Source organism: Simochromis diagramma, unplaced genomic scaffold (assembly GCF_900408965.1).
Source record: "Simochromis diagramma unplaced genomic scaffold, fSimDia1.1 OVJJ01000287.1, whole genome shotgun sequence".
NCBI classification, from domain to species: domain Eukaryota; kingdom Metazoa; phylum Chordata; class Actinopteri; order Cichliformes; family Cichlidae; genus Simochromis; species Simochromis diagramma.
In genome coordinates this window covers 26017-44788 of record NW_024386810.1, presented here as the reverse complement: position 1 = coordinate 44788, position 18772 = coordinate 26017, and the positions used below count along the sequence as shown (strand labels likewise).

General features: G+C 50.9%; 1 protein-coding gene across 2 annotated transcripts in view; it reads right to left on the bottom strand.

The window, feature by feature from the left end:
* The window catches only part of LOC120730697 (E3 ubiquitin-protein ligase RNF123-like), a 51804-nt gene that overhangs the window by 7047 nt on the left and 25985 nt on the right, over positions 1 to 18772 (bottom strand). For both annotated transcript variants that reach the window (XM_040027154.1, XM_040027155.1), the window contains one exon: positions 4539 to 4762. In XM_040027154.1, the coding sequence (XP_039883088.1) occupies positions 4539 to 4762 (224 nt within the window). The remainder of the gene's footprint in view (positions 1 to 4538; positions 4763 to 18772) is intronic.

The following is an 18772-nucleotide window of genomic DNA, read 5'->3' as shown; positions in this document are numbered from 1 at the left end:
GTGAGACGCAGCGGTGCTGAAACATCTGCACGATCCAGCCAGCACCGAGGAAGCTCCGAGCTCTGCTTCACTACGACGTCTCACGCAGCCTGCAGGAGCTTCGGATCGCCCACGCTGCTCAGACCGAGCCATCAATAATGCTCATCGCTGATCAATGAGCTGACTGCTTGGGTTTCCCTGGTGCCATAAAACACACCCACAGTACTGGTGTGTACTGGGAACAGCATGGTGTGCGCGCTCTATCACGTTACCACAGATCATCATCGTTAACCTGCTCGCACAGATGAAGGTCAGCCGGCCGAGGCTGCACATGACCCAGCTCATCGTCATCATCACCTTCATCAACGTTTGACCAGTAAATCACTAGTAGCCCCGCCCTGCTTCCTGCCCTCTGTGACTCTGAGAGGACTAAAATGAACTTCCTGTTTTCACTGAGGTCAGAGGTCAGAGCATCCAGAGGCTCATGTTGTCACAGACCCCCTGCCGGGAGCCAATCTGGAGCTCGGGGCAGCTGGCAGGGTGAACATTACTCCTCTTACAGACAGACAAGCACATCGCAGCTGCCCACGCAGCTCCTCCCTCTGCTGCATCGATGCTCCGTCTTTATCACCTCCTGTTTACCCTCTCATTCATGTCATCGTCTGTTTGCTCTGCGCGTTCGCTCCGTGCCTCTGTCATGATAGGAGCTTACAGCAGGTACTTCTGTTTCAGGGCACTGAGCTCTGGAGCAGAGACATTCAGTGTTCTGCTTGTTCAGGTGTTCAGCAGGTGTGTGATGAACTGCTCATTGTCTGTCACAGGGTGAACCGGCACGTCCACGCCCACTCTGAGCTGCTGCTCACGGACATGTATAAAAACACGGGGACCTCCACTCAGCCTGGCAGGGCCTCAAAACCATGGCCTCTGTGAATTCTGCGGTCACCACCTCCAGAACCACCCAGGTGGAGGGCAGCAACCCCTCCTCCCTCCCTGACGACCTCAACGCTTTCTACACCAGGTTTGAGGAGTTCAGATCCTCACTCACACCTGGCAGCTCTGCACTCACCTTCAGGACTGAGGACGTGGTGAGAGCCCTCAGGAGGACCAGGGAGAGGAGCTCACCTGGCCCTGACAACATCAGCAGTCGAGTTGTGAGGCCCTGTGCAGGGCAACTAGGAAGTGTGTCCGGACTCTATTTCAACACTCGGTCGACAGTCACACCGTCCCCCAGCTGTGGAAACACTCCACAGTCATCCTCATCCCCAAAAGAAACAACCGAAAGTCTCTGAATGATCTTCGTCCCGTGGCCCTCACCTCCCTGGTGATGAAGGCCATGGAGAAGATCATAAAACAGCACATCGTAAGAGCAACTGACCCCCTGATGGACCCACTCCAGTTTGCTTACCGTGCACGCAGACGTGTCGATGATGCAAAACTCTTCATCTTGGACTGCATCCACAAACATCTGGAGCTCCCTGACTCTGCCAGACTTCTGTTTGCTGGTTTCTCATCAGCGTGCATCACTCTGCAGCCTCATTTCCTGCCCACTAAACTTTCCTCCCGATTTCACCTGGATGATCAGCTGATCCTGAGGATATTGGACTTTTTGACCAACAGGACTCAGAAAGTTCGGGTCAACAACTCTCTCTCCGGTCTCTGTTCCACCTCCACTGGCTCCCCCCAGGGCTGTGTGCTCTCCCCCCTGCTCTTCATCCTCTACGCTGATGACTGCAGATCCACACGGCCCGACTGTCACCTGGTGAAATATGCTGACGACACAGTTCTCCTGTCACTGCTGTCAGGCCCTCACAGCACCACGGGCCCGCTCTGCAGGAGTTTGTAGAGTGGTGTGACAGCTCCAACTTGAACTGAACGTGAGCAAAGGTGGTGACCTTCTCCAGTAGGCAGAGGGATCTGGCTGCTTCAGTCACCACCACCATCCACGGGAAGCCAGTGGAGGTAGCTGAGGAGCACAAATACCTGCGAACCATCTTTGACAACCTCCTGAGATTCTCTGCCAACACAGAGGAGATTCTCAGGAGGTGCCACCAACGGCTACACCTCCTTAGGAAACTCCTTTGGAGTCAGCAGCCCCATCATGATGACTTTTTACTACGCCTTCCTGGAAAGCATCATGACCTCCATCAGCTGCTGGTCCCACTCCCTCAGCCTTCATACAGGAACAGACTGCAGCGCACTGCATCAGTGTGCTCTACAGTCATTGGCCTGTCAGAACTCTGGCAGGTTTTCAGCCAACAGGCCTCAGACAGGCAGCCAAAATCATCAACGACCCCTCTCACATTCTTCACCCCGCATTTCAATGGCTCCCCTCTGGGCGACGCCTCCGCTGCATTTCCTGCAGGACTGGGAGGAGGAGGAGGAGCGTCACCTTTGTCCCCAAAGCAGCTCTGCTTTTTAACTCCAGCCGATGAGACCAGAAACATAAACTACTCTCTTCTTATACAACCGACGCTTTATTCTTTTAGTCACTTAGTTATTTATTCATCTTTCAGTCGCTTTAATTTTAAAACTGTATTAACTGTGTATTTATTATCTCACTCTTATTGCCTGTTCTTATTGTCCTCATCTTCAACATCGTGCTGCTCTGTTGCTTGTTAAGTGGGGATAAATAAAGTCTCTCTGATTCTGACGTGACCCACAGCCATGCAGGGTGTTTGTCAGCTGAGAGACGTATTAGCACCTTTAACCTTTAACCTGACCCTGCGTGTCATTGTGGCACACTGAGGAGCTGTAAAGAGTCCTGACATCAGTGATCGCGTTTAAACTAGTTTCATCATCTCTGCTAAAAAGATTCTGTTTCTATAGGACTTCATGTTAACTCCAGCAGGTATCAGTTTATTTTACAATTCAGGCTGTCGTGTTTATGTCTGGTTAATCCCGATTATTTCATGTATCTGACCTTATTCCAGAATATTTCAGGTTATTCCAGAATATTTCAGGTTATTCCAGAATCAGGTTATGGGAGCTCGGTAAGGCGCGGTGTCGTTTTGATGTTTTCTGGCTACAATAATCTCGGGACAGATATTTAATTTTGACACCTCCCTTCCAGGCACATATCCTCTACATGATGACACACATCGTGGTCATGGAAACTGTCTGCATTGCCGTGGCAACGGATAAGGATGTCACAACGACTGGGCCATCCCCTGTGGCGAGCTCCACTATAAGGCCACAGGATTTTTCTGCGACTGCATGTCAGGAGGTGGGTGATGTTACCACAGAGTCACACGCCGATTCAGTGACGACAGCGAAACACCGCCTTCACGTGCGTGTTGCAGGTTCCAGCGCGCCTCCAGCTCTCAGGCTGTCAGCTTCAGACTTCACCCTCAGCAGCTCTGCAGACCGCCACAGCAGGTCTCACTGCCATCTTTAAAGCTTCCCCTTCACTCCTGCTGCTCTCCTTCTGTCTCTGCCCTGCAGCACCCTGTGCCTCACTAACAGCAGAGAGGAAAAGTGTTATCAGTTATCAGCTGTAATCCAACATCACAGCAAACAGCCCGAAGGCCGGTGAGTCGGAGCGCTGCACATCGAGCAAAGCAAAGCTGCCTGAAACATGAAGCGTGGCAGCGAGAGGCAGTGTTTGTCCTCTGAGCTGCACTCACAGCTCTGTGATCATGACAGAAGCCACTGCAGCACAAACACAATTACTCTGAGGTCCAAATAACATTACAGGCTCGTTTCCAAAGCACACGCTCGGCGCAGCATCCAGCTGATTCAGTCTGAAAGCACAAACCAAACATCGTGTTTCTGTCCTCGCACGCCCTCCGAGTAACGAGACTCCAGCACAAGAGAAGCTGCCCCTGCAGCCCGATCTCCAATCACAGACGAGCAGAGAGCCCACAGCTACAGGCCTCTGCAGCCTGCTCCACACTCAGATGGTGAACCAGAAACCAGGACCGGGGGAATCTTTTTATTTTCAGGATCTCACATCACTGTGAAGACAAACACACACTGATTCAGGAAGGCCTCCACCTCCGACCACATCAGAGGCACCAGCTGATCTCGCTCTGGAGCGCTGCTGGCATCAGCGTGTTTACACTCACTCCAATACTCCACCTGTTATTGTGAATATTACAGCAGCAGGCAGACAGCTTCCTGCTCCCACCACAAAGCAAGACGCTCGCATTCACACGTGTGGGAGGTGCCCATTCTCACACACACACACACACACACACACACACACACACACACACACACACACGGCGGATACTCCTATCTTGTGGGGACATCTAGTTGACGTAACCCTTTCCCTGGCTGCTCACCCCGACCGTAATCCCGACAGCAAAAGCACAGGGAATTATTTACTGCATGCACACGTTTGTTTGGTCTGACTCCAGGCCTGAAGCTGTCCTGTACATGTAGCTCTACCCACAATGCACCCTGACCGCTGGGCCGGAGGCTGGAGTGTGTCTCATAGAGATGACAGAGGAGTGTGTGACATCACTTCCTACTAAGCACAAATCTGCAGCTACCACCGGTCACATTTTCCCCACCTTGGTAGCCACGCCCACCAAAGCCACCTGTGATCATCTACTCACATGCATGCAGGGAGAAGTGTTTGCGCTCCGAGGATCCCGAGTTTCCAGCGGCCGACGGGAGCGGGGTGGCCACGGACGATCCCAGAGAGCCCATCGCAGGACGCACGCTGGGGGCCACGGCTGCCGAGGAGCTGGAGGACTCGCCTCCTTCTCCCAGGAGGTGCTGGATGGAGTGGAGCTGGAAGCAGGGGTCGGACAGCAGGACAGAGGCAGCTCGGGATACCCTGAGAGGAGAGAGAGCACCGGCTGAGGTCAGACCTGCGGCTGTGAACACACACACACACATACAGATACACACATTACATAACAGTGAGCACACCTGTGCACAGGTATGTGTGTGTTAGTGAGTTTTAGTGTGTCCAGTAACACTGTGGTTCCTCACAGCATTACTGGAGGCCAAGGTAATGCCATCCAGAGTAAGAATCTGCTTAGATACCATATTTCTAAGCTTTTCAGGGCCGAGTACAATAACCTCAGTTTGATCTGAATTAAGAAGCAGAAAGTTAGCGGTCATCCAGGTCTTTATGTCTTTAAGACATTCCTGCAGTTTAACTCATTGGTGTGTGTTATCTGGCTTCATGGACAGATAGAGCTGGGTGTCATCTGCATAGCAGTGTAAATGTATGCTATGTCTTCTAATGATGCTGCCTAAGGGAAGCATGTATAATGTAAACAGAATTGGTCCTAGCACTGAACCCTGTGGAACTCCATAATTAACCTCAGTGTGTGAAGAGGACTCTCCATTTACATGCACAAACTGGAGTCTATTAGATAGATATGATACAAACCACTGCAGTGCAGTACCTGTAATACCTACAGCATGTTCTAATCGCTCTAATAGGATATTATGGTCGACAGTATCGAACGCTGCACTGAGGTCTAGCAGGACAAGCACAGAGATGAGTCCACTGTCAGAGGCCATAAGAAGATCATTTGTAACCTTCACTAAAGCTGTTTCTGTGCTGTGATGAGCTCTGAAACCTGACTGAAACTCTTCAAAGAAGCCTCTGCAGATGATCTGTTAGCTGTTTGACAACTACTCTTTCAAGGATGTTTGATATGAAAGGAAGGTTGGAGTTTGTTGCTTTATACGAAAGCAACAAACTATTTCTCCAGGCTAAATGATGATCTTCTAAATTTGTGACACGCTATTTCCTCTCCAGCTTACGAGTTACCTGCTTTAGGTATTTATAGGTGTTTGATAGGTGTTTGAGAATTATACCAGGGAGTGAAATACTTCTGATTTGAGGCTTTATTTTTCACAGGAGGCAAAAATCTGCAGAATCAAACATGCAGCGCTAGCCGCTGTGACTCAGGGCGCCAAAATAAGCTTTTAAAGTGAAAAACAGAAGCAGTCACTTCCCCTCTTGTTTGGATGCAGATGTTGGCTAGTTGCTCAGCGGTGAGCAAACTGGGTAGAGTCCCTCACAGGATGATCTCTGAGGGAAGCATGGTGACATTTCCCTGTAAAACCGCCCCTGACCTTATCTTTTCAGCCTCTCGACACGCCCCCCCTCCACGGTCCTGTAGGCCGCCGTCATCCACACGACTGAGTCACAGAGCTCAGCTGGAAATGTCGCCGGCTGTGTTTCGAGTCCATCGTGTTCCCTCGTTAATAATAAACCAGGAAAGGGCAGCGTGTTCAGAGCTATGGCACTAATGATACACGGAGCACATGAACAGGAACGCAGTGGAAACGGGACGTCTGGGAGGGTCAGGAGAACAGCCGAGTCAGCCATGACCTCACACCGTTGACTTCAGCCTCAGCTTCACCTCTAATACATCCTTCCTTCCTTCAGCAGCTTCAGTATAGATGAATAAACACTACATCAGTAGTCACATGTCACAGTCTAACCAATGACAGCAGTGCGTGGTAGAGAACGCCGTGTTCTACCTGCTGCTGGACTTAATAAAGTTTTTATTGTGTGGAGCTGCTTCAGTCGGACGTTTCAGGACGTCCAGCAGGGTAGGATCAGGGTCAGAGGTCAGAGGTCAGCTTCAGCTCTTCAAGGGCTCGTGTTCATGTTAACCTTGGGCTGAGATCAGCTTACATCCTCCTGCAGGGCGGGGCAACGACAGCAGAAAGGCAGGACGCACGCCACCCGGAGACGCCGGCCTCAGACGTCTCTCTGTGTGTGTGTGTGTGTGTGTGTGTGTGTGTGTGTGTGTGTGTGTGTGTGTCTGTGTCTCTGCGTGTGTGTGTGTCTGAGTGTGTGTGTGTGTGTGTGTGTGTGTGTGCGCATGCTGCATGTGTGTGTGTCGGTGTGTGTGTGTGCATGCTGCATGTGTGTGTGTCGGTGTGTGTGTGTCTGCATGCTGCATGTGTGTGTGTCGGTGTGTGTCTGCATGCTGCATGCTGTGTGTGTCGGTGTGTGTGTGTGTGTCTGCATGCTGCATGTGTGTGTGTCTGGGTTTATCTGCATGTGTGTGTGTGCGCGAGCGTGTGTTTCTGCGTGTCTGAATGTGTGTGTGTGCAATGTTAATCTTGTGACAGCAAATCAGCATAAAACACACTGTGACTGAAAACCAAAAGACAGGGACACACACACACACACACACACACACACACACACACACACACACACACACACACGACTGAGTACAACCCGGAGGAGATGGAGTTCATGGAGGGAGGAGCCACAAAGTATTCATGGTGTCATAGATTGAAATGCTGGAGCCCCGCCTCCTCCTGATCGTCACACAAACCATGATCAAAGTATCATTTTTGTTGACTCTGTGAGTAAAATCACAGGAGCGTTCATCTCACTGCTCCTCACGCTCCTCCGAGGAGACACACGGCGCCTCCGAGAGAGGAGCAAGGAGGAGGGAGGAGACGGAAACAAAGTGTGAGCCTGAAACAAAAAGAGACGGAAAGCAGCAGAGCAGCAAAAGCAGAGAGGAGGAGGAGCAGGAGGAGGAGCAGGGGGAGAGAGAGAGAGAGAGAGAGAGAGAGAGGGAGAGGGTTAATCCAGAGTGGAGGAGGAGGAGGAGAGGTGGAGCTGGGAAAGCACCAGAAGCGACAGACGAAGCTCACATCTGAGCCGAGCGCAGTCAAGAGACGGAGGCAGCAGCGACTGACACACACACCTGCACACACACAGCAACATCTGTGAGGGAGCAGCGAGGAGCGCGCTCAGTGTGGCCAGAGACAGCGCAAGGCAGCAGCAGAGCGGCGTGGTGGACGAGTGTGGAGCAGACGGGATGCCGACCCCACTGCGAGTCTGATCCCGGGATCAAACTGAGGCGCTCGGAGCTCGCCATCGTCACAGCAGCAGAGACTGAGTGCGGAAAGGAAACTCCCGGAGCGAGCAGAGCTGAAGAAGGACGCCCACGGAGCAGATATGGGATGAAAGGAGGAGACAGGAAGTGATTTCTGACTTTTCTGTGTGATAAATGGGACGACAGGGACAGGTGTTCTGACATCGCAGCACACCTGGATCACTGACAGAGGGAGTCTGTGCTGGGACGCCTCCACCTCACATAACCCATTTAGGCATCTCCTCTCCTGGCGTCTGCCGGGTTGGCAGGTGGACAACATTAACCGAGTTAGACCAAACAAACAGCCTGGAGGCACACTGAGCGCGCTCCACAGCCACGCTCTGAGAGGAGACGATGAGAGGCTCAGAGTGAAGGACGCGCACAGACTCGTACACTATGAGCAACAACAAGCTTCCTCCGCCTGCTCTGTGTTTACGTGTCGACCATGTTACGCCAAAATGAGATGAATCGCGGCGCACGAAGGATGTGAACAGCAAACTGAGGCTCTTTCAAAGTAAGGGACACACGCTGGGGGCATCATGTCGCACGTCGGTGGTCACACGGAATTCCTGCAGGTTGTGGACTCTCCGACAGCGTGGCGGGCTGCTGTGCTGCTGTTGGTGTGCCTGCAGCTGCACCGGCCGAGCCCCGTACACGCTGCCGTCAGCTCGTCTCGGGGCTCCTATCGGGCGGGCGGCTGCATTTGCGCCGCAGACATTTTCAGCTGCACCACCCTGGCTCTGAGACACGTTCCCGGAGAAATGCCGGTTTCCACCGTCACCCTGGACCTCAGCCACAACCACATCACGCAGCTGGAGGACGGTGCCTTCCAAGGACTTCTTCAACTGGAGACGTTACGTTTGGCCCACAACCAGCTGACAGCGATCATGCCGGGAGCGTTCAGAAACTCGTCCGGGGCTCAGCTCCGAAACATGGACCTGTCATCCAATCATCTTTGTGTTCTGGAGGAGCATTACTTCCAGGAGCTGTCAGGGTTGGAGGAGTTGCTGCTGTTTAATAACCGGATCTCGCGGGTGGAGGGCAGACCTCTGGCTGGACTGACAAACTTGCGCAAGGCTTATCTAAGCCACAACCGCCTCACCGACTTCCCCTTCTTTTCCATCCAGAAGCACAGCCACCCCCACCTGTCATTGCTGGACCTGTCCTCAAACCGCCTGTCCAAACTGCCCCTGGAGGACATTTTGGCCCTGCCCCATTCGCTGCAGAAGGGGCTCTACCTGCACAACAACTCGCTGTGGTGCGAGTGCCCCATGTACAGCCTGTTCCGGTCCTGGGAGCAGCAGGAGTTTGAGTCGCTGCTTTTCTTCAGGCAGGAGCACATCTGTCTGGTTTACGGGAACCCGAGAGGCACTGTGCGCTTCCTCCAGCATGGACGCTACCTGGAGAAGTGCAACCTGAGTGCCGTGACCCAGAAGAGGAGTGTTACCGTGACGGCGGGGAAAGCGCTGCTGTTGCACTGTGCCACCACTCTCTCCGGCCACGCCATCACTTTCCTCTGGGTGTCGCCAAGCTTGGAGTCGGTGCTGCCCCCGGGGAATAACGGGTCCTTAAAGATGTTCTCCAACGGCAGCCTGGAGATCATGGCGGCACGCGAGAAGGACACCGGGATCTACTGGTGTCTGGCGGAGGACCGGCAGCATCACCGCAACGACACGTGGGAGGTCAACGTCACGGTGTTGGCGGATAGCAACGACCCCCAGGAGCCTTTCAACACGGGCTTCACCACCCTTCTGGGCTGCGTGGTGAGCCTGGTGCTGGTGCTTATGTACCTCTACCTGACGCCTTGCCGCTGTCCTCCCTGCCTGAAAGCCCCGCCCCTGGCCACGGCCACCCCAAGTCTGGGAAACGAGGCTGGGGCGGGCAGCGCCCAGTCCTCCATCCTCACCCCACCCCGCCGGCCAGCACGGAGGGCCCGGGCCGCAAGGTCAGTACCAACAAGCATGTGGTGTTTCTGGAGCCAATCAGAGAGCAGCAAAATGGCAAGCTGAGGGCGGGGCCGGGACACCTGGGGCCAGGGTTACTGCTAGGGGCAGAGCAACAGCCACGGCACAGGGCGGGGGAGACAGACTCCATTATGTCTGTCTTCTCAGACACGCCCATCATGATGCCATAGCAACGCACCACCCCCACTCCCCTCTCACTCCCCCTCACCTCCTCCTCCACCTGAGCACAACTCCGGCACGGACCCACAGGCCACGGCGAGGCTTTCATCCAAAACAAGTGCAATTTCACAGATTGATACTGTTAACCAAAACCCGCCAGAGCAGACGAGCCCGCCGCACCCAACCAGCGCACCGTGACGGGCCGCAGAGTTCAAACCAAAGATAGCATGACGGGGGGCGAGGACGGACTGCACCCGAGCGCACGGCTGTCCCTTTAAGCACGGCTTGTACCTTTAACAAACGTTTACGATGCCTTGTTGTCTCGCTCAGAGGTGAGAGACCTTTTGTAGAGCCTTTCAGCTTCTTTCTGTTCGTAGAGCCAGTCGCACTGTAGCCCTGTCACCGCGTGACGCCACAGAAGAGCAGCTTTTAGCCAGTAAAAATAGAAACTGCCCCTCCTCCTCGTCTCCCTCCACTCTGGAGTTCAGTTACTGTCATCATCAGTCAGATCACGAATTATAGAGATGAATAAATAAAAACATCAGCTGGAATGATTCATTCAGGGGGCGGGGCCATTGTTGGAACTTTGTGAAACTTGTTTTGGCTCAGTCATGTGATTACTGACAGGCCAATCAGCACAGACGTGTTTGTTATTGTCCTCACTGTATTCACTGCTCCTCCTCCTCCTGTGTGTCGTCCTCTCTGCATCTGTGTGTTAATAAACCCGAGTATCTGCACCGCCCAGCTCACTGCTGTTATTGTCTCTGACCAGCACTCAGCCGCTGCACTGTGTGTGTGTGTGTGTGTGTGTGTGTGTGTGTGTGTGTGTGTGTGTGTGTGTGTGTGTATTCAGATTTATAGACAGACATCTTTACTTCTATACACACACACGTTTTCTTTTTAATAATTCCCTAATTTACATCCATTTTCATCCTGTTATTTTCCCACTGCACAGGCAGAAGACACAGGTCTGAATAAACAGAGAAATGAGCAGCTATTTGTAATATTATTGGGTGTTTTTGCTCAAGTAGTTTTTTCTTAATGTTTATAAAATTCTGGTCAGAAACCTTGAAAATCTCTTCATCGCGTGCAGAAATGATCATTTTACAGATAAAACAAACCCTGATCGTACAGGTGTGAGTGTGAGGGCCGTGAGAACAGCTGCGAGCATTTCATTCAGCAAAGTCATCTAAACGCTTCAATTTCAGCTGCACCGTCACAAAGAGCGAGCGTGTGGGCGTGGTCAGAGTCGCTCTCATGTTTCACACGTGAAATCAGAGACGCCACAGACACACTTCACTGCAGCTGCTTGTTAAACAACATCTCTGACCAAGTTTGGAGCGGCGTCTCCACCGCCATCATAATAACCAACCAGCGTGGCGCCTCCTCGGAAACACTCTCTGAAAGCTGGATCAGAGGGACAGCAGGACGGCCCGCCGGCGTGGGGTAAGACCTCCGCAGGACTGTGGATCAATATTTATCACGAGCCGTCAATATGTCACTACGAACCCCGAGGTCAGAGCCTCGCTGCCCCCACAGGGACACCTGCAGCACCTACTGTCATTAAAGAGGGTGTGTGTGTGTCTGTGTGTGTGTATATATATAGGTAGGTGTGTGTGTGTGTGTGTGTGTGTGTGTGTGTGTGTGTGTGTGTAAGTGTGTGTGTGTAAGGGGGGGAGGGGGGCTAAACTACAGATGAGCATCATTCAGTGACCTCGCCTCAGGCGGGATGATGTCAGAAGGTCAGGAAGCTTGTTCCCACCACCATCCATAAGGTGAAACGCTCTGCCAATCAGAAAGCTCGGTGAAGCGAGATTGACGTAAACGCTGGAGAACTTAAAGCTGATTGTTTGTGTTTGCTAAAAACTGCGAGCGCCTTCTGCTTGCCCGTAACCAGGAAATGATGTCGTTCATGCAGCTTCCTTATTGGCAGAGCTTCGAGTTATTGAGCTTCCACAGGTCGGCCCTTAGACTGACGCACACACGAAGAATCGCTCCCGAGTGGGATTCTGGGGAAGCTGCTTTATCCCCATAATGTTAAACAGGCCTCCTGGAATTATTTGGTTGTTTTAGCTGTAAAAGTGTCTTAAAATCAGCTGTGAGCTTTTGTCCCCGTCCTCAGGATTACTGCGTCTTTCCACATCTGGTAGCTTCTTTCTCTACTGTGAGCGTAATCAGGATTAGTAACAGAAAAGGACTAAATTGAAAGAAAGAGAGACTGTACATGATTACAAAGCTTACAGTCTGAACAACAACAAGTATGTGACCTTTGACCCTGTGGTTTGTTTTTGGGCATCTCTTTTCTTCCCCAGTACACTTCCTCTCAGTCTGTAGCCAAAGGCCTACATCGCACTGCTGACACTTTTATGCAACATTTTCCTGAGTGGATAATAAACCCAGCCTGCTCTGCCTGCATGTCCTGCAAGCCTCAAATACACCTGCTTTACAGGTGCTGGAAGAGGGCGGGGCAGTGTTTGTCATACATGAAATAAACATGGCATAAAACAATGTTCTATGAAACCCTGTTATCAGGGCTTACATCCAGCAACTCTTATTTTTATATAAAACACTAAAAACCGCAAAAATAAAATCATTGTAAGAAAGAAAAACGATGTCTGACAAAGCGTCAGTTTTCTGTGCGCCTTCGTCTCTCTCAACCTTCGTCTTCGGGCCGCTGTGACGCAGTGCTTGGGATTACCCGAATGACTCTAATATCAGCGGAAAGCACGGCGTCGCTGCTTTCAGGAACCGCTGGGATTTTTAAGATGCGCAAATCATTGAAGAGTCACGGTACTTTAAAGAAACGTTGGAAAAACCTGTCGCCGGCGACGGGATGGGGGCTGAAGGCTTATCCAATCAGCAGACAGCTTTCCTTGGGTGACGCGGTCGACCTGCAGCTCCTCGTTGAGAATCATTCTCCTAACGTCTCCTCTGGGCGGCGCTGTGACGCTGATCGCAGCGCCAAGATCTGTGTATCGAGCGAGGACAGTCATGAACTCTTCACAAGAGACCGCGACCTCTGACCTCAAGCTCTTGATATTCAAACACATCCCAGATTTTTGGTAGAGCCACCTCTGAGGCATCGGCTCGTTCTCAGGGTGTGCACGGCGGCCTGGCTGAACAAGCAGCGACAGAGTCAGCCTTTCCTGTCACACACTCTTTACATGATCCCCTTTATACTTCACAAGGTGTGCTGTGCCACACACACAGACACACACACACACACACACACACACACTGTTCATTTCCTTCACGCTGTTTTCAAATCAACACAATATGAAAACGAGCTGAAGCTGCCGATTGCTCTGCACGTCCTTCAGGGAGCGCAGAAAAAGCCGTTTGGCTGCAGCCAATCAACTCGCACCTCACCAGCACCACGGGCAAGTCAGGTGGAGGGGGGCGGATGGCACCCTTCAAATCCTGCAGGAAGTTTCCACACTTCATTAAGAAGCTCGACACATTAGAGCGGAACCACACAGACGGGAAAATTACACGCCTCGTTAGTTTTCCGGTCTGTCAGCAGGTGGAGGCGCGCGCTCCGATTTATCCCATCACACACACGAGATCACCGCCGTCATCCTCCCACAGGCCGCAGACGCCAGCCGCAGGCGGAACCACAACCCCAAACGAGCAGCTCGGACCGCCGGGATCAGCCGAGCCACCTCCCAGCCGAGCCTCAGGATTGTTTTGTGGAATAAGTTAAGATCGTTTCCTTCCAAAGCGCCGTTTTCACATCTCACCGGAGGTGGCGTTAACTACCGTTTGACGAATCGGTCCAATCACAGCTCATCATTACCGGGGCAGCGCTGCAGGCTCTGAGCTGGGGTTTGTGAGATACACGCAGGCCGAGAAAGAGCCGGCGGGACTGAAACGAGCCAATCACAGCGCCCCAATCAGCTGATGATGAGCAGCGGGGTGCTCATCAGCAGCGGGGTGCTCATCAGAAACTCTGACCAGCCGCGTTCATCAGGAGGTTAGATTGGCTGCTGTGCATCTCCTGCCCACTCAGGGGTTAACGTAAGTGGGAGCAGCAGTGATGTGGCGCTCTTATGTAACACTGAAGGCAGAGCAGCCATCAAATATTCAGCAGGTCTTCCCTCGCGCTCAGTGAGGCGGCGGCGCCCCGAGCAGCTCGCTGGATCAGCACGACACACCAAACATCAAACTCTCCGAGCAGACTCAGGACCAAACATCCTGCTGCTGCCCGCGCTCGTTGTTAGCAGCACCTTCACAGCCTAACGTCCCGATCTGCTGCGACTTCCTGGGATATCGCCGAGTTTGTTTGAGCTGCGTTTACGTCGGGGAACGAGGAGTTACACTGAAGTTCAGGCTGCCTTTGTGACAGCAGGGCAGAGCTTACACAACACAAGCTCCACCAACCTTCGTAAGGGACAGCCAATCAGAAGAAAGTCAGTCTAAAAGAGGGAGGGGCTAAATCAGCCCAGAATCAGACAAAGAAGGACTATTATGAGCTGTGAATCATGAACAGATGCTGTGGTGGAGTCCAGCAACAACGGCTCTGGAGGGTCAGCCGTGGCAAACATGGCGGCATTGCAAAGCTGAGGCCAAGCGAGGCGTGCAGATGCCAGAAAGCAGCGGGTAACGCGACGCTGTGATCTGAAAACCTCCCTGAGCCTGGTGCTGCTGGAGGTTTCTTCCTGTTAAAAGGAGTTTTTCGTTCCCACTGTCACCAACGTGTTGCTCATAGGGCGTGGTCTGATTGTTGGGGCTCGTTTGTTGTTTCAGCAGTTTTCCACATCCTGGATACAAATACAAACACGTCCTCGTTTGCTGAGAGAGGAAAGCTGAGCGCTCACGGTGTGGTACAGGTTGAAGCACCTGGAGGTGACTGTTGATGTGGTGCCTTTTAAATAAAGCTGTACTGAATTACTGCCTCACGCTGAGACTGGACTCGTCGGTGAGCTGAAGCTCTGAGCAGGAAATTAGCTGCACGCATGGACGCTGTCAGCAAAACAGGAAGTGCCACACGTCCCTATTTTAAATGCTCAGCCTCATGAACAGGAGGATATTTTTGTTGACTCAGAGCGTCAGACACGAATCTGCTTCCAGCTAACGGCCGTGGATGAGTCCAGCTGACAGGAGACAGTCGGGCTCCTTCACTCCTCCATCATTACAAGATTTCAGTTTCCTCACTTTAACAAACAGCAGCTTTGATTTGTCGTCTTAGCGAAACGCCTCGCTGATGTTTCGCTCTGCAGCGCCACCTACTGACAACAGGAAGTCAGCCTAAAGCGATGAGTGTTGAATGAAGCAGTGCGCTGTGCTTCCTGTGAGCAACACACAAGAGTGCAGGCATGACGATATCTACACGACAGTAGGGTAACCTCAATCAACCATCTGGAACGAGCTCCCACCTGAGGCTCCTCCTCCTGCGTCTCTACTAAAACATCTGCCATGAAAAATTGATGAAGGCGGAGTGAATCAAAGCCCCGTGGAAGAATCCAGCTCTGCAGCTGAACCTGCCTAAACCTCATCAATCATTCATGGATCCAGATGTTTCACCTGAGTTTCTGATCACTTTATCAATCAGCTCCGTCCTCAGGTCTCCGCCCGTGCGTCAGTGTTCCCGGCTGGTGCAGGTACACTAACAGCAGCACACCTGGGGCTCATTACAGCAGCTCTGTACTGCTCACCTGTCAGAGTCACAAACGACTGATTTATTAGAGGAAATCCAGTCCTGTGGCTGCTGTTCAGCTGCTTTCCCAACAAGGCAGCTGACCGGCGGTCTGATGGACTAACGCCACCATGTTGGACCAGCCGGGGCCGAACTGCAGTCGACACGTCGGATGGAGACTCCCTGCAGAGGCTGTGTTTACTGTTCACACCGCCTTAATTACACAAGATGTGATTTCTTTAAATGTGCAGGCGAGCCCTCAGAGTCCACGAGAGCCTCAGAGCAGAAACAACACAAAAGTGGAAAAACATTCGAGCCCGAGTTCATCAGATGAATAACCCGTCTGGCAGGCTGATAATCACAGATATTCATCAATAATCAGGAGATGAACCGTGATCTGAACATGGCTGTGCTTCCAAACATGCGAGTCCCGTTTCTGCTCTTCAGATCAGATTACAGGCCCCCGGGCGAGCAAACGACCCCCGAGCTCCTTCATTCAGAGCTGCTACCAAACCCCGCCTCCTCATCAGCGCCGCGAGGCACGGATAATTACGGACCGGCATCAGCTCAGCGGAGCGCCTGACACGTCAGGATGTAAAGTGAGAGAAATGCTTAAAAGTTGCCGGTCGCATGTGTTAATAAAACTAATCCAATGGTGGATCCAGCTCATTTCCTGGAGACAGAGTCCGAGCCTCACGGGCAGCATCGAAGCAGACCCCTCCTCCTGGATGTCATGTGACGCCTGTAGTTTTTACAGACCCATCCCCTCCAGGGTTATGTTGCCTCCTTCTTACATCACACATCAAATCCAAACATCCGGGACACGGCTCAGGAAACAAAGACCGGAGCGCTTTTAAGGCGCAGACAAACCCCACGAAGATGGAGCAGCTCGTTACCAGTCAGCGCGAGGCCGGACCAGTTTAACCAGCAGAGGACCAAAGTTCCCTCTAATGTTTCATGTGTCTGAGCGAAACTCCCTGAGCGTCCCTTGGACCACTGTGAGCAACAGCAGACGTGTGCACTGTGGTCACGCCAGCATCCAATCATCTAAGTTACATGTTTATTAAAATAATCAAATTACAGCATTTATGTTAGATGACTTTTAATTACCTGATTTAGCCCACTGACAATGAAAATGTAAAAAAGATCTTGTCCATGTGCAGCATGTTAACACCATCCGGTCGTTAAGTGATGACGTGACGAATCCTACTTCCGGGCCTAAAGTAGTCTGCGTTTAATATGGCTTTTGTGTTGTTAACATGTTTAATGTTTTGTATTTTCTTCTATTTAATCTCAAAAAGCTCCTAAAACAGTCAGTGATCACTGTTGACCTCCCTCGGCTTTTATTACCACTAATCATTTATTTAAGCTCAGTTTTTAAAACCTTAGGATGTAACTACAGCCCAGCCCATGCAGCAGTATATGAATGACTAACCTCGTATTGTGGATGGATTATCTCAGTTGTTCTCCTGGCTGAAGTTTGGTCCTTTTACAGCATCCTGCCATGCGATTACACTTGTTCCTGACCACTGAGAACACTCACGTTAACTTTTATCCAGTGGAAAAAAAGTTAGCTTGTTTATATTATGCTAACATAGCTGTGTCGCTAGCGGTCACGTAGCACATCATTATATACCAGCTAGCCCAACTTCAGTAACCCTACAAACGTCACTGCTGTTTAGTTTTCTGTCTTCATTGATGTTGGAAGTGATAACAGAGCTGTACGTTTGAATTTGTTTCCAAAACCCCGCAGTCAGGACATGCTATATTGTATTTAGATAGAAGCTAGCGAGCTAACTTCCTGCTAACTTCTAACTCCGTTAAATGTCATAAATTCCGTTTTCATGGATGCCTGGATGTTAAACTCAATTGTTACACCTGGTAGAGCAGAACGCTGATCATTTTATTAAAGATGAAAGACTTTAGACAGTTTTTAACTCTCAGTAATGCCATAGTGATCGTTTGATATATGGACCTGCAGCGGAGTTCAGGCCCAGACACGGCTAGTGACGTCAGACTGAACGACCGGATTGGTCGGATTTTCTTTGCAAGCTCCTTTGACCGGATTGGAAGTAAAAAATAACGTGAAAACAACTTTCTTTTTTAAATTTTTTATTTATTTATTTTTGCTCTGACTGTATTCTGAGTCTGTGGTCTGGGAGAGAGTCTGTAACTCTGTCTGCAAATACAGTAAATAATGACCAATGTTGGGTAATTAATTATATAGTTACTTCTTCAAAAAAGTAACTGAGTCATGCAAACAACAAAGTGTTTTGCAGCTGTTTACCTAAAAATGCAGCCAAGGTGTTTTTTAAATAAACATTTCAAACTATTTACAGAACAATCAGCTGTTCTGCATCAAATCTGATGCCACACAAATTATTTGTGCCGCTCCAAAAAATAATTTCTGTCCACTATGAGATGAAGGAGAACAACAGCCTGATACCTGCAGGCCTGACAGCAGCAGATGTGTCACTGCTGTAACACCTGTAACACTCAGCAGTCGCCTCATTGTTCTGACACACAACAAAACTACTGACTACACTACACACTAACTACACACTAACTGCACACTAACTACACACTAACTACACACTAACTACACACTAACTGCACACTAACTACACACTAACTACACAAGATTTGTGCTAAACGTCGCAAATCTGTCACATCTCAAACACGCCATCACTCCTAAAACTTCCCCCTCCCTAAATAACTAAATGCCACGTTGCCATATCATTTTTGATTGGTCCACATGGTGCATTTTTCCACCAATAGGAAAGGCTGAGGGGTTTGGTTTTGTTTTTGCTCACAGGCTTTCGAGCGTTTTCCTTATAAACGTCAACCACGTTGATTAGCTACGTATATACGAATGTGAATCGCGTGATTGGCTGGACTGTGGGATAAGGCGACATCGTTCTGATCCCATACGGGAGCAGCCAGTCACTGACTAACACTGCAAAACAGAAATGATAAAGTTTTAATTTCAATTCAGCTTAGATTTGTTTTTTTGTGGGCACAGACGTGCCAGCAGTGCGCAATCGTGCACGCGCGCAGCTTAGAGGGAACATTGCACAGGACATAGATCAGAGGTATGAAGACGAGCTTCTGTTTAGTTCACGTGTCGGAGGAAAGGCTTTTCTTCCTGGCTTGATGAGATCACACGGAGCCTCTTTCAAAGTTTCCTGTGCTGTCACAGTCAGGATCATCGAGCATGT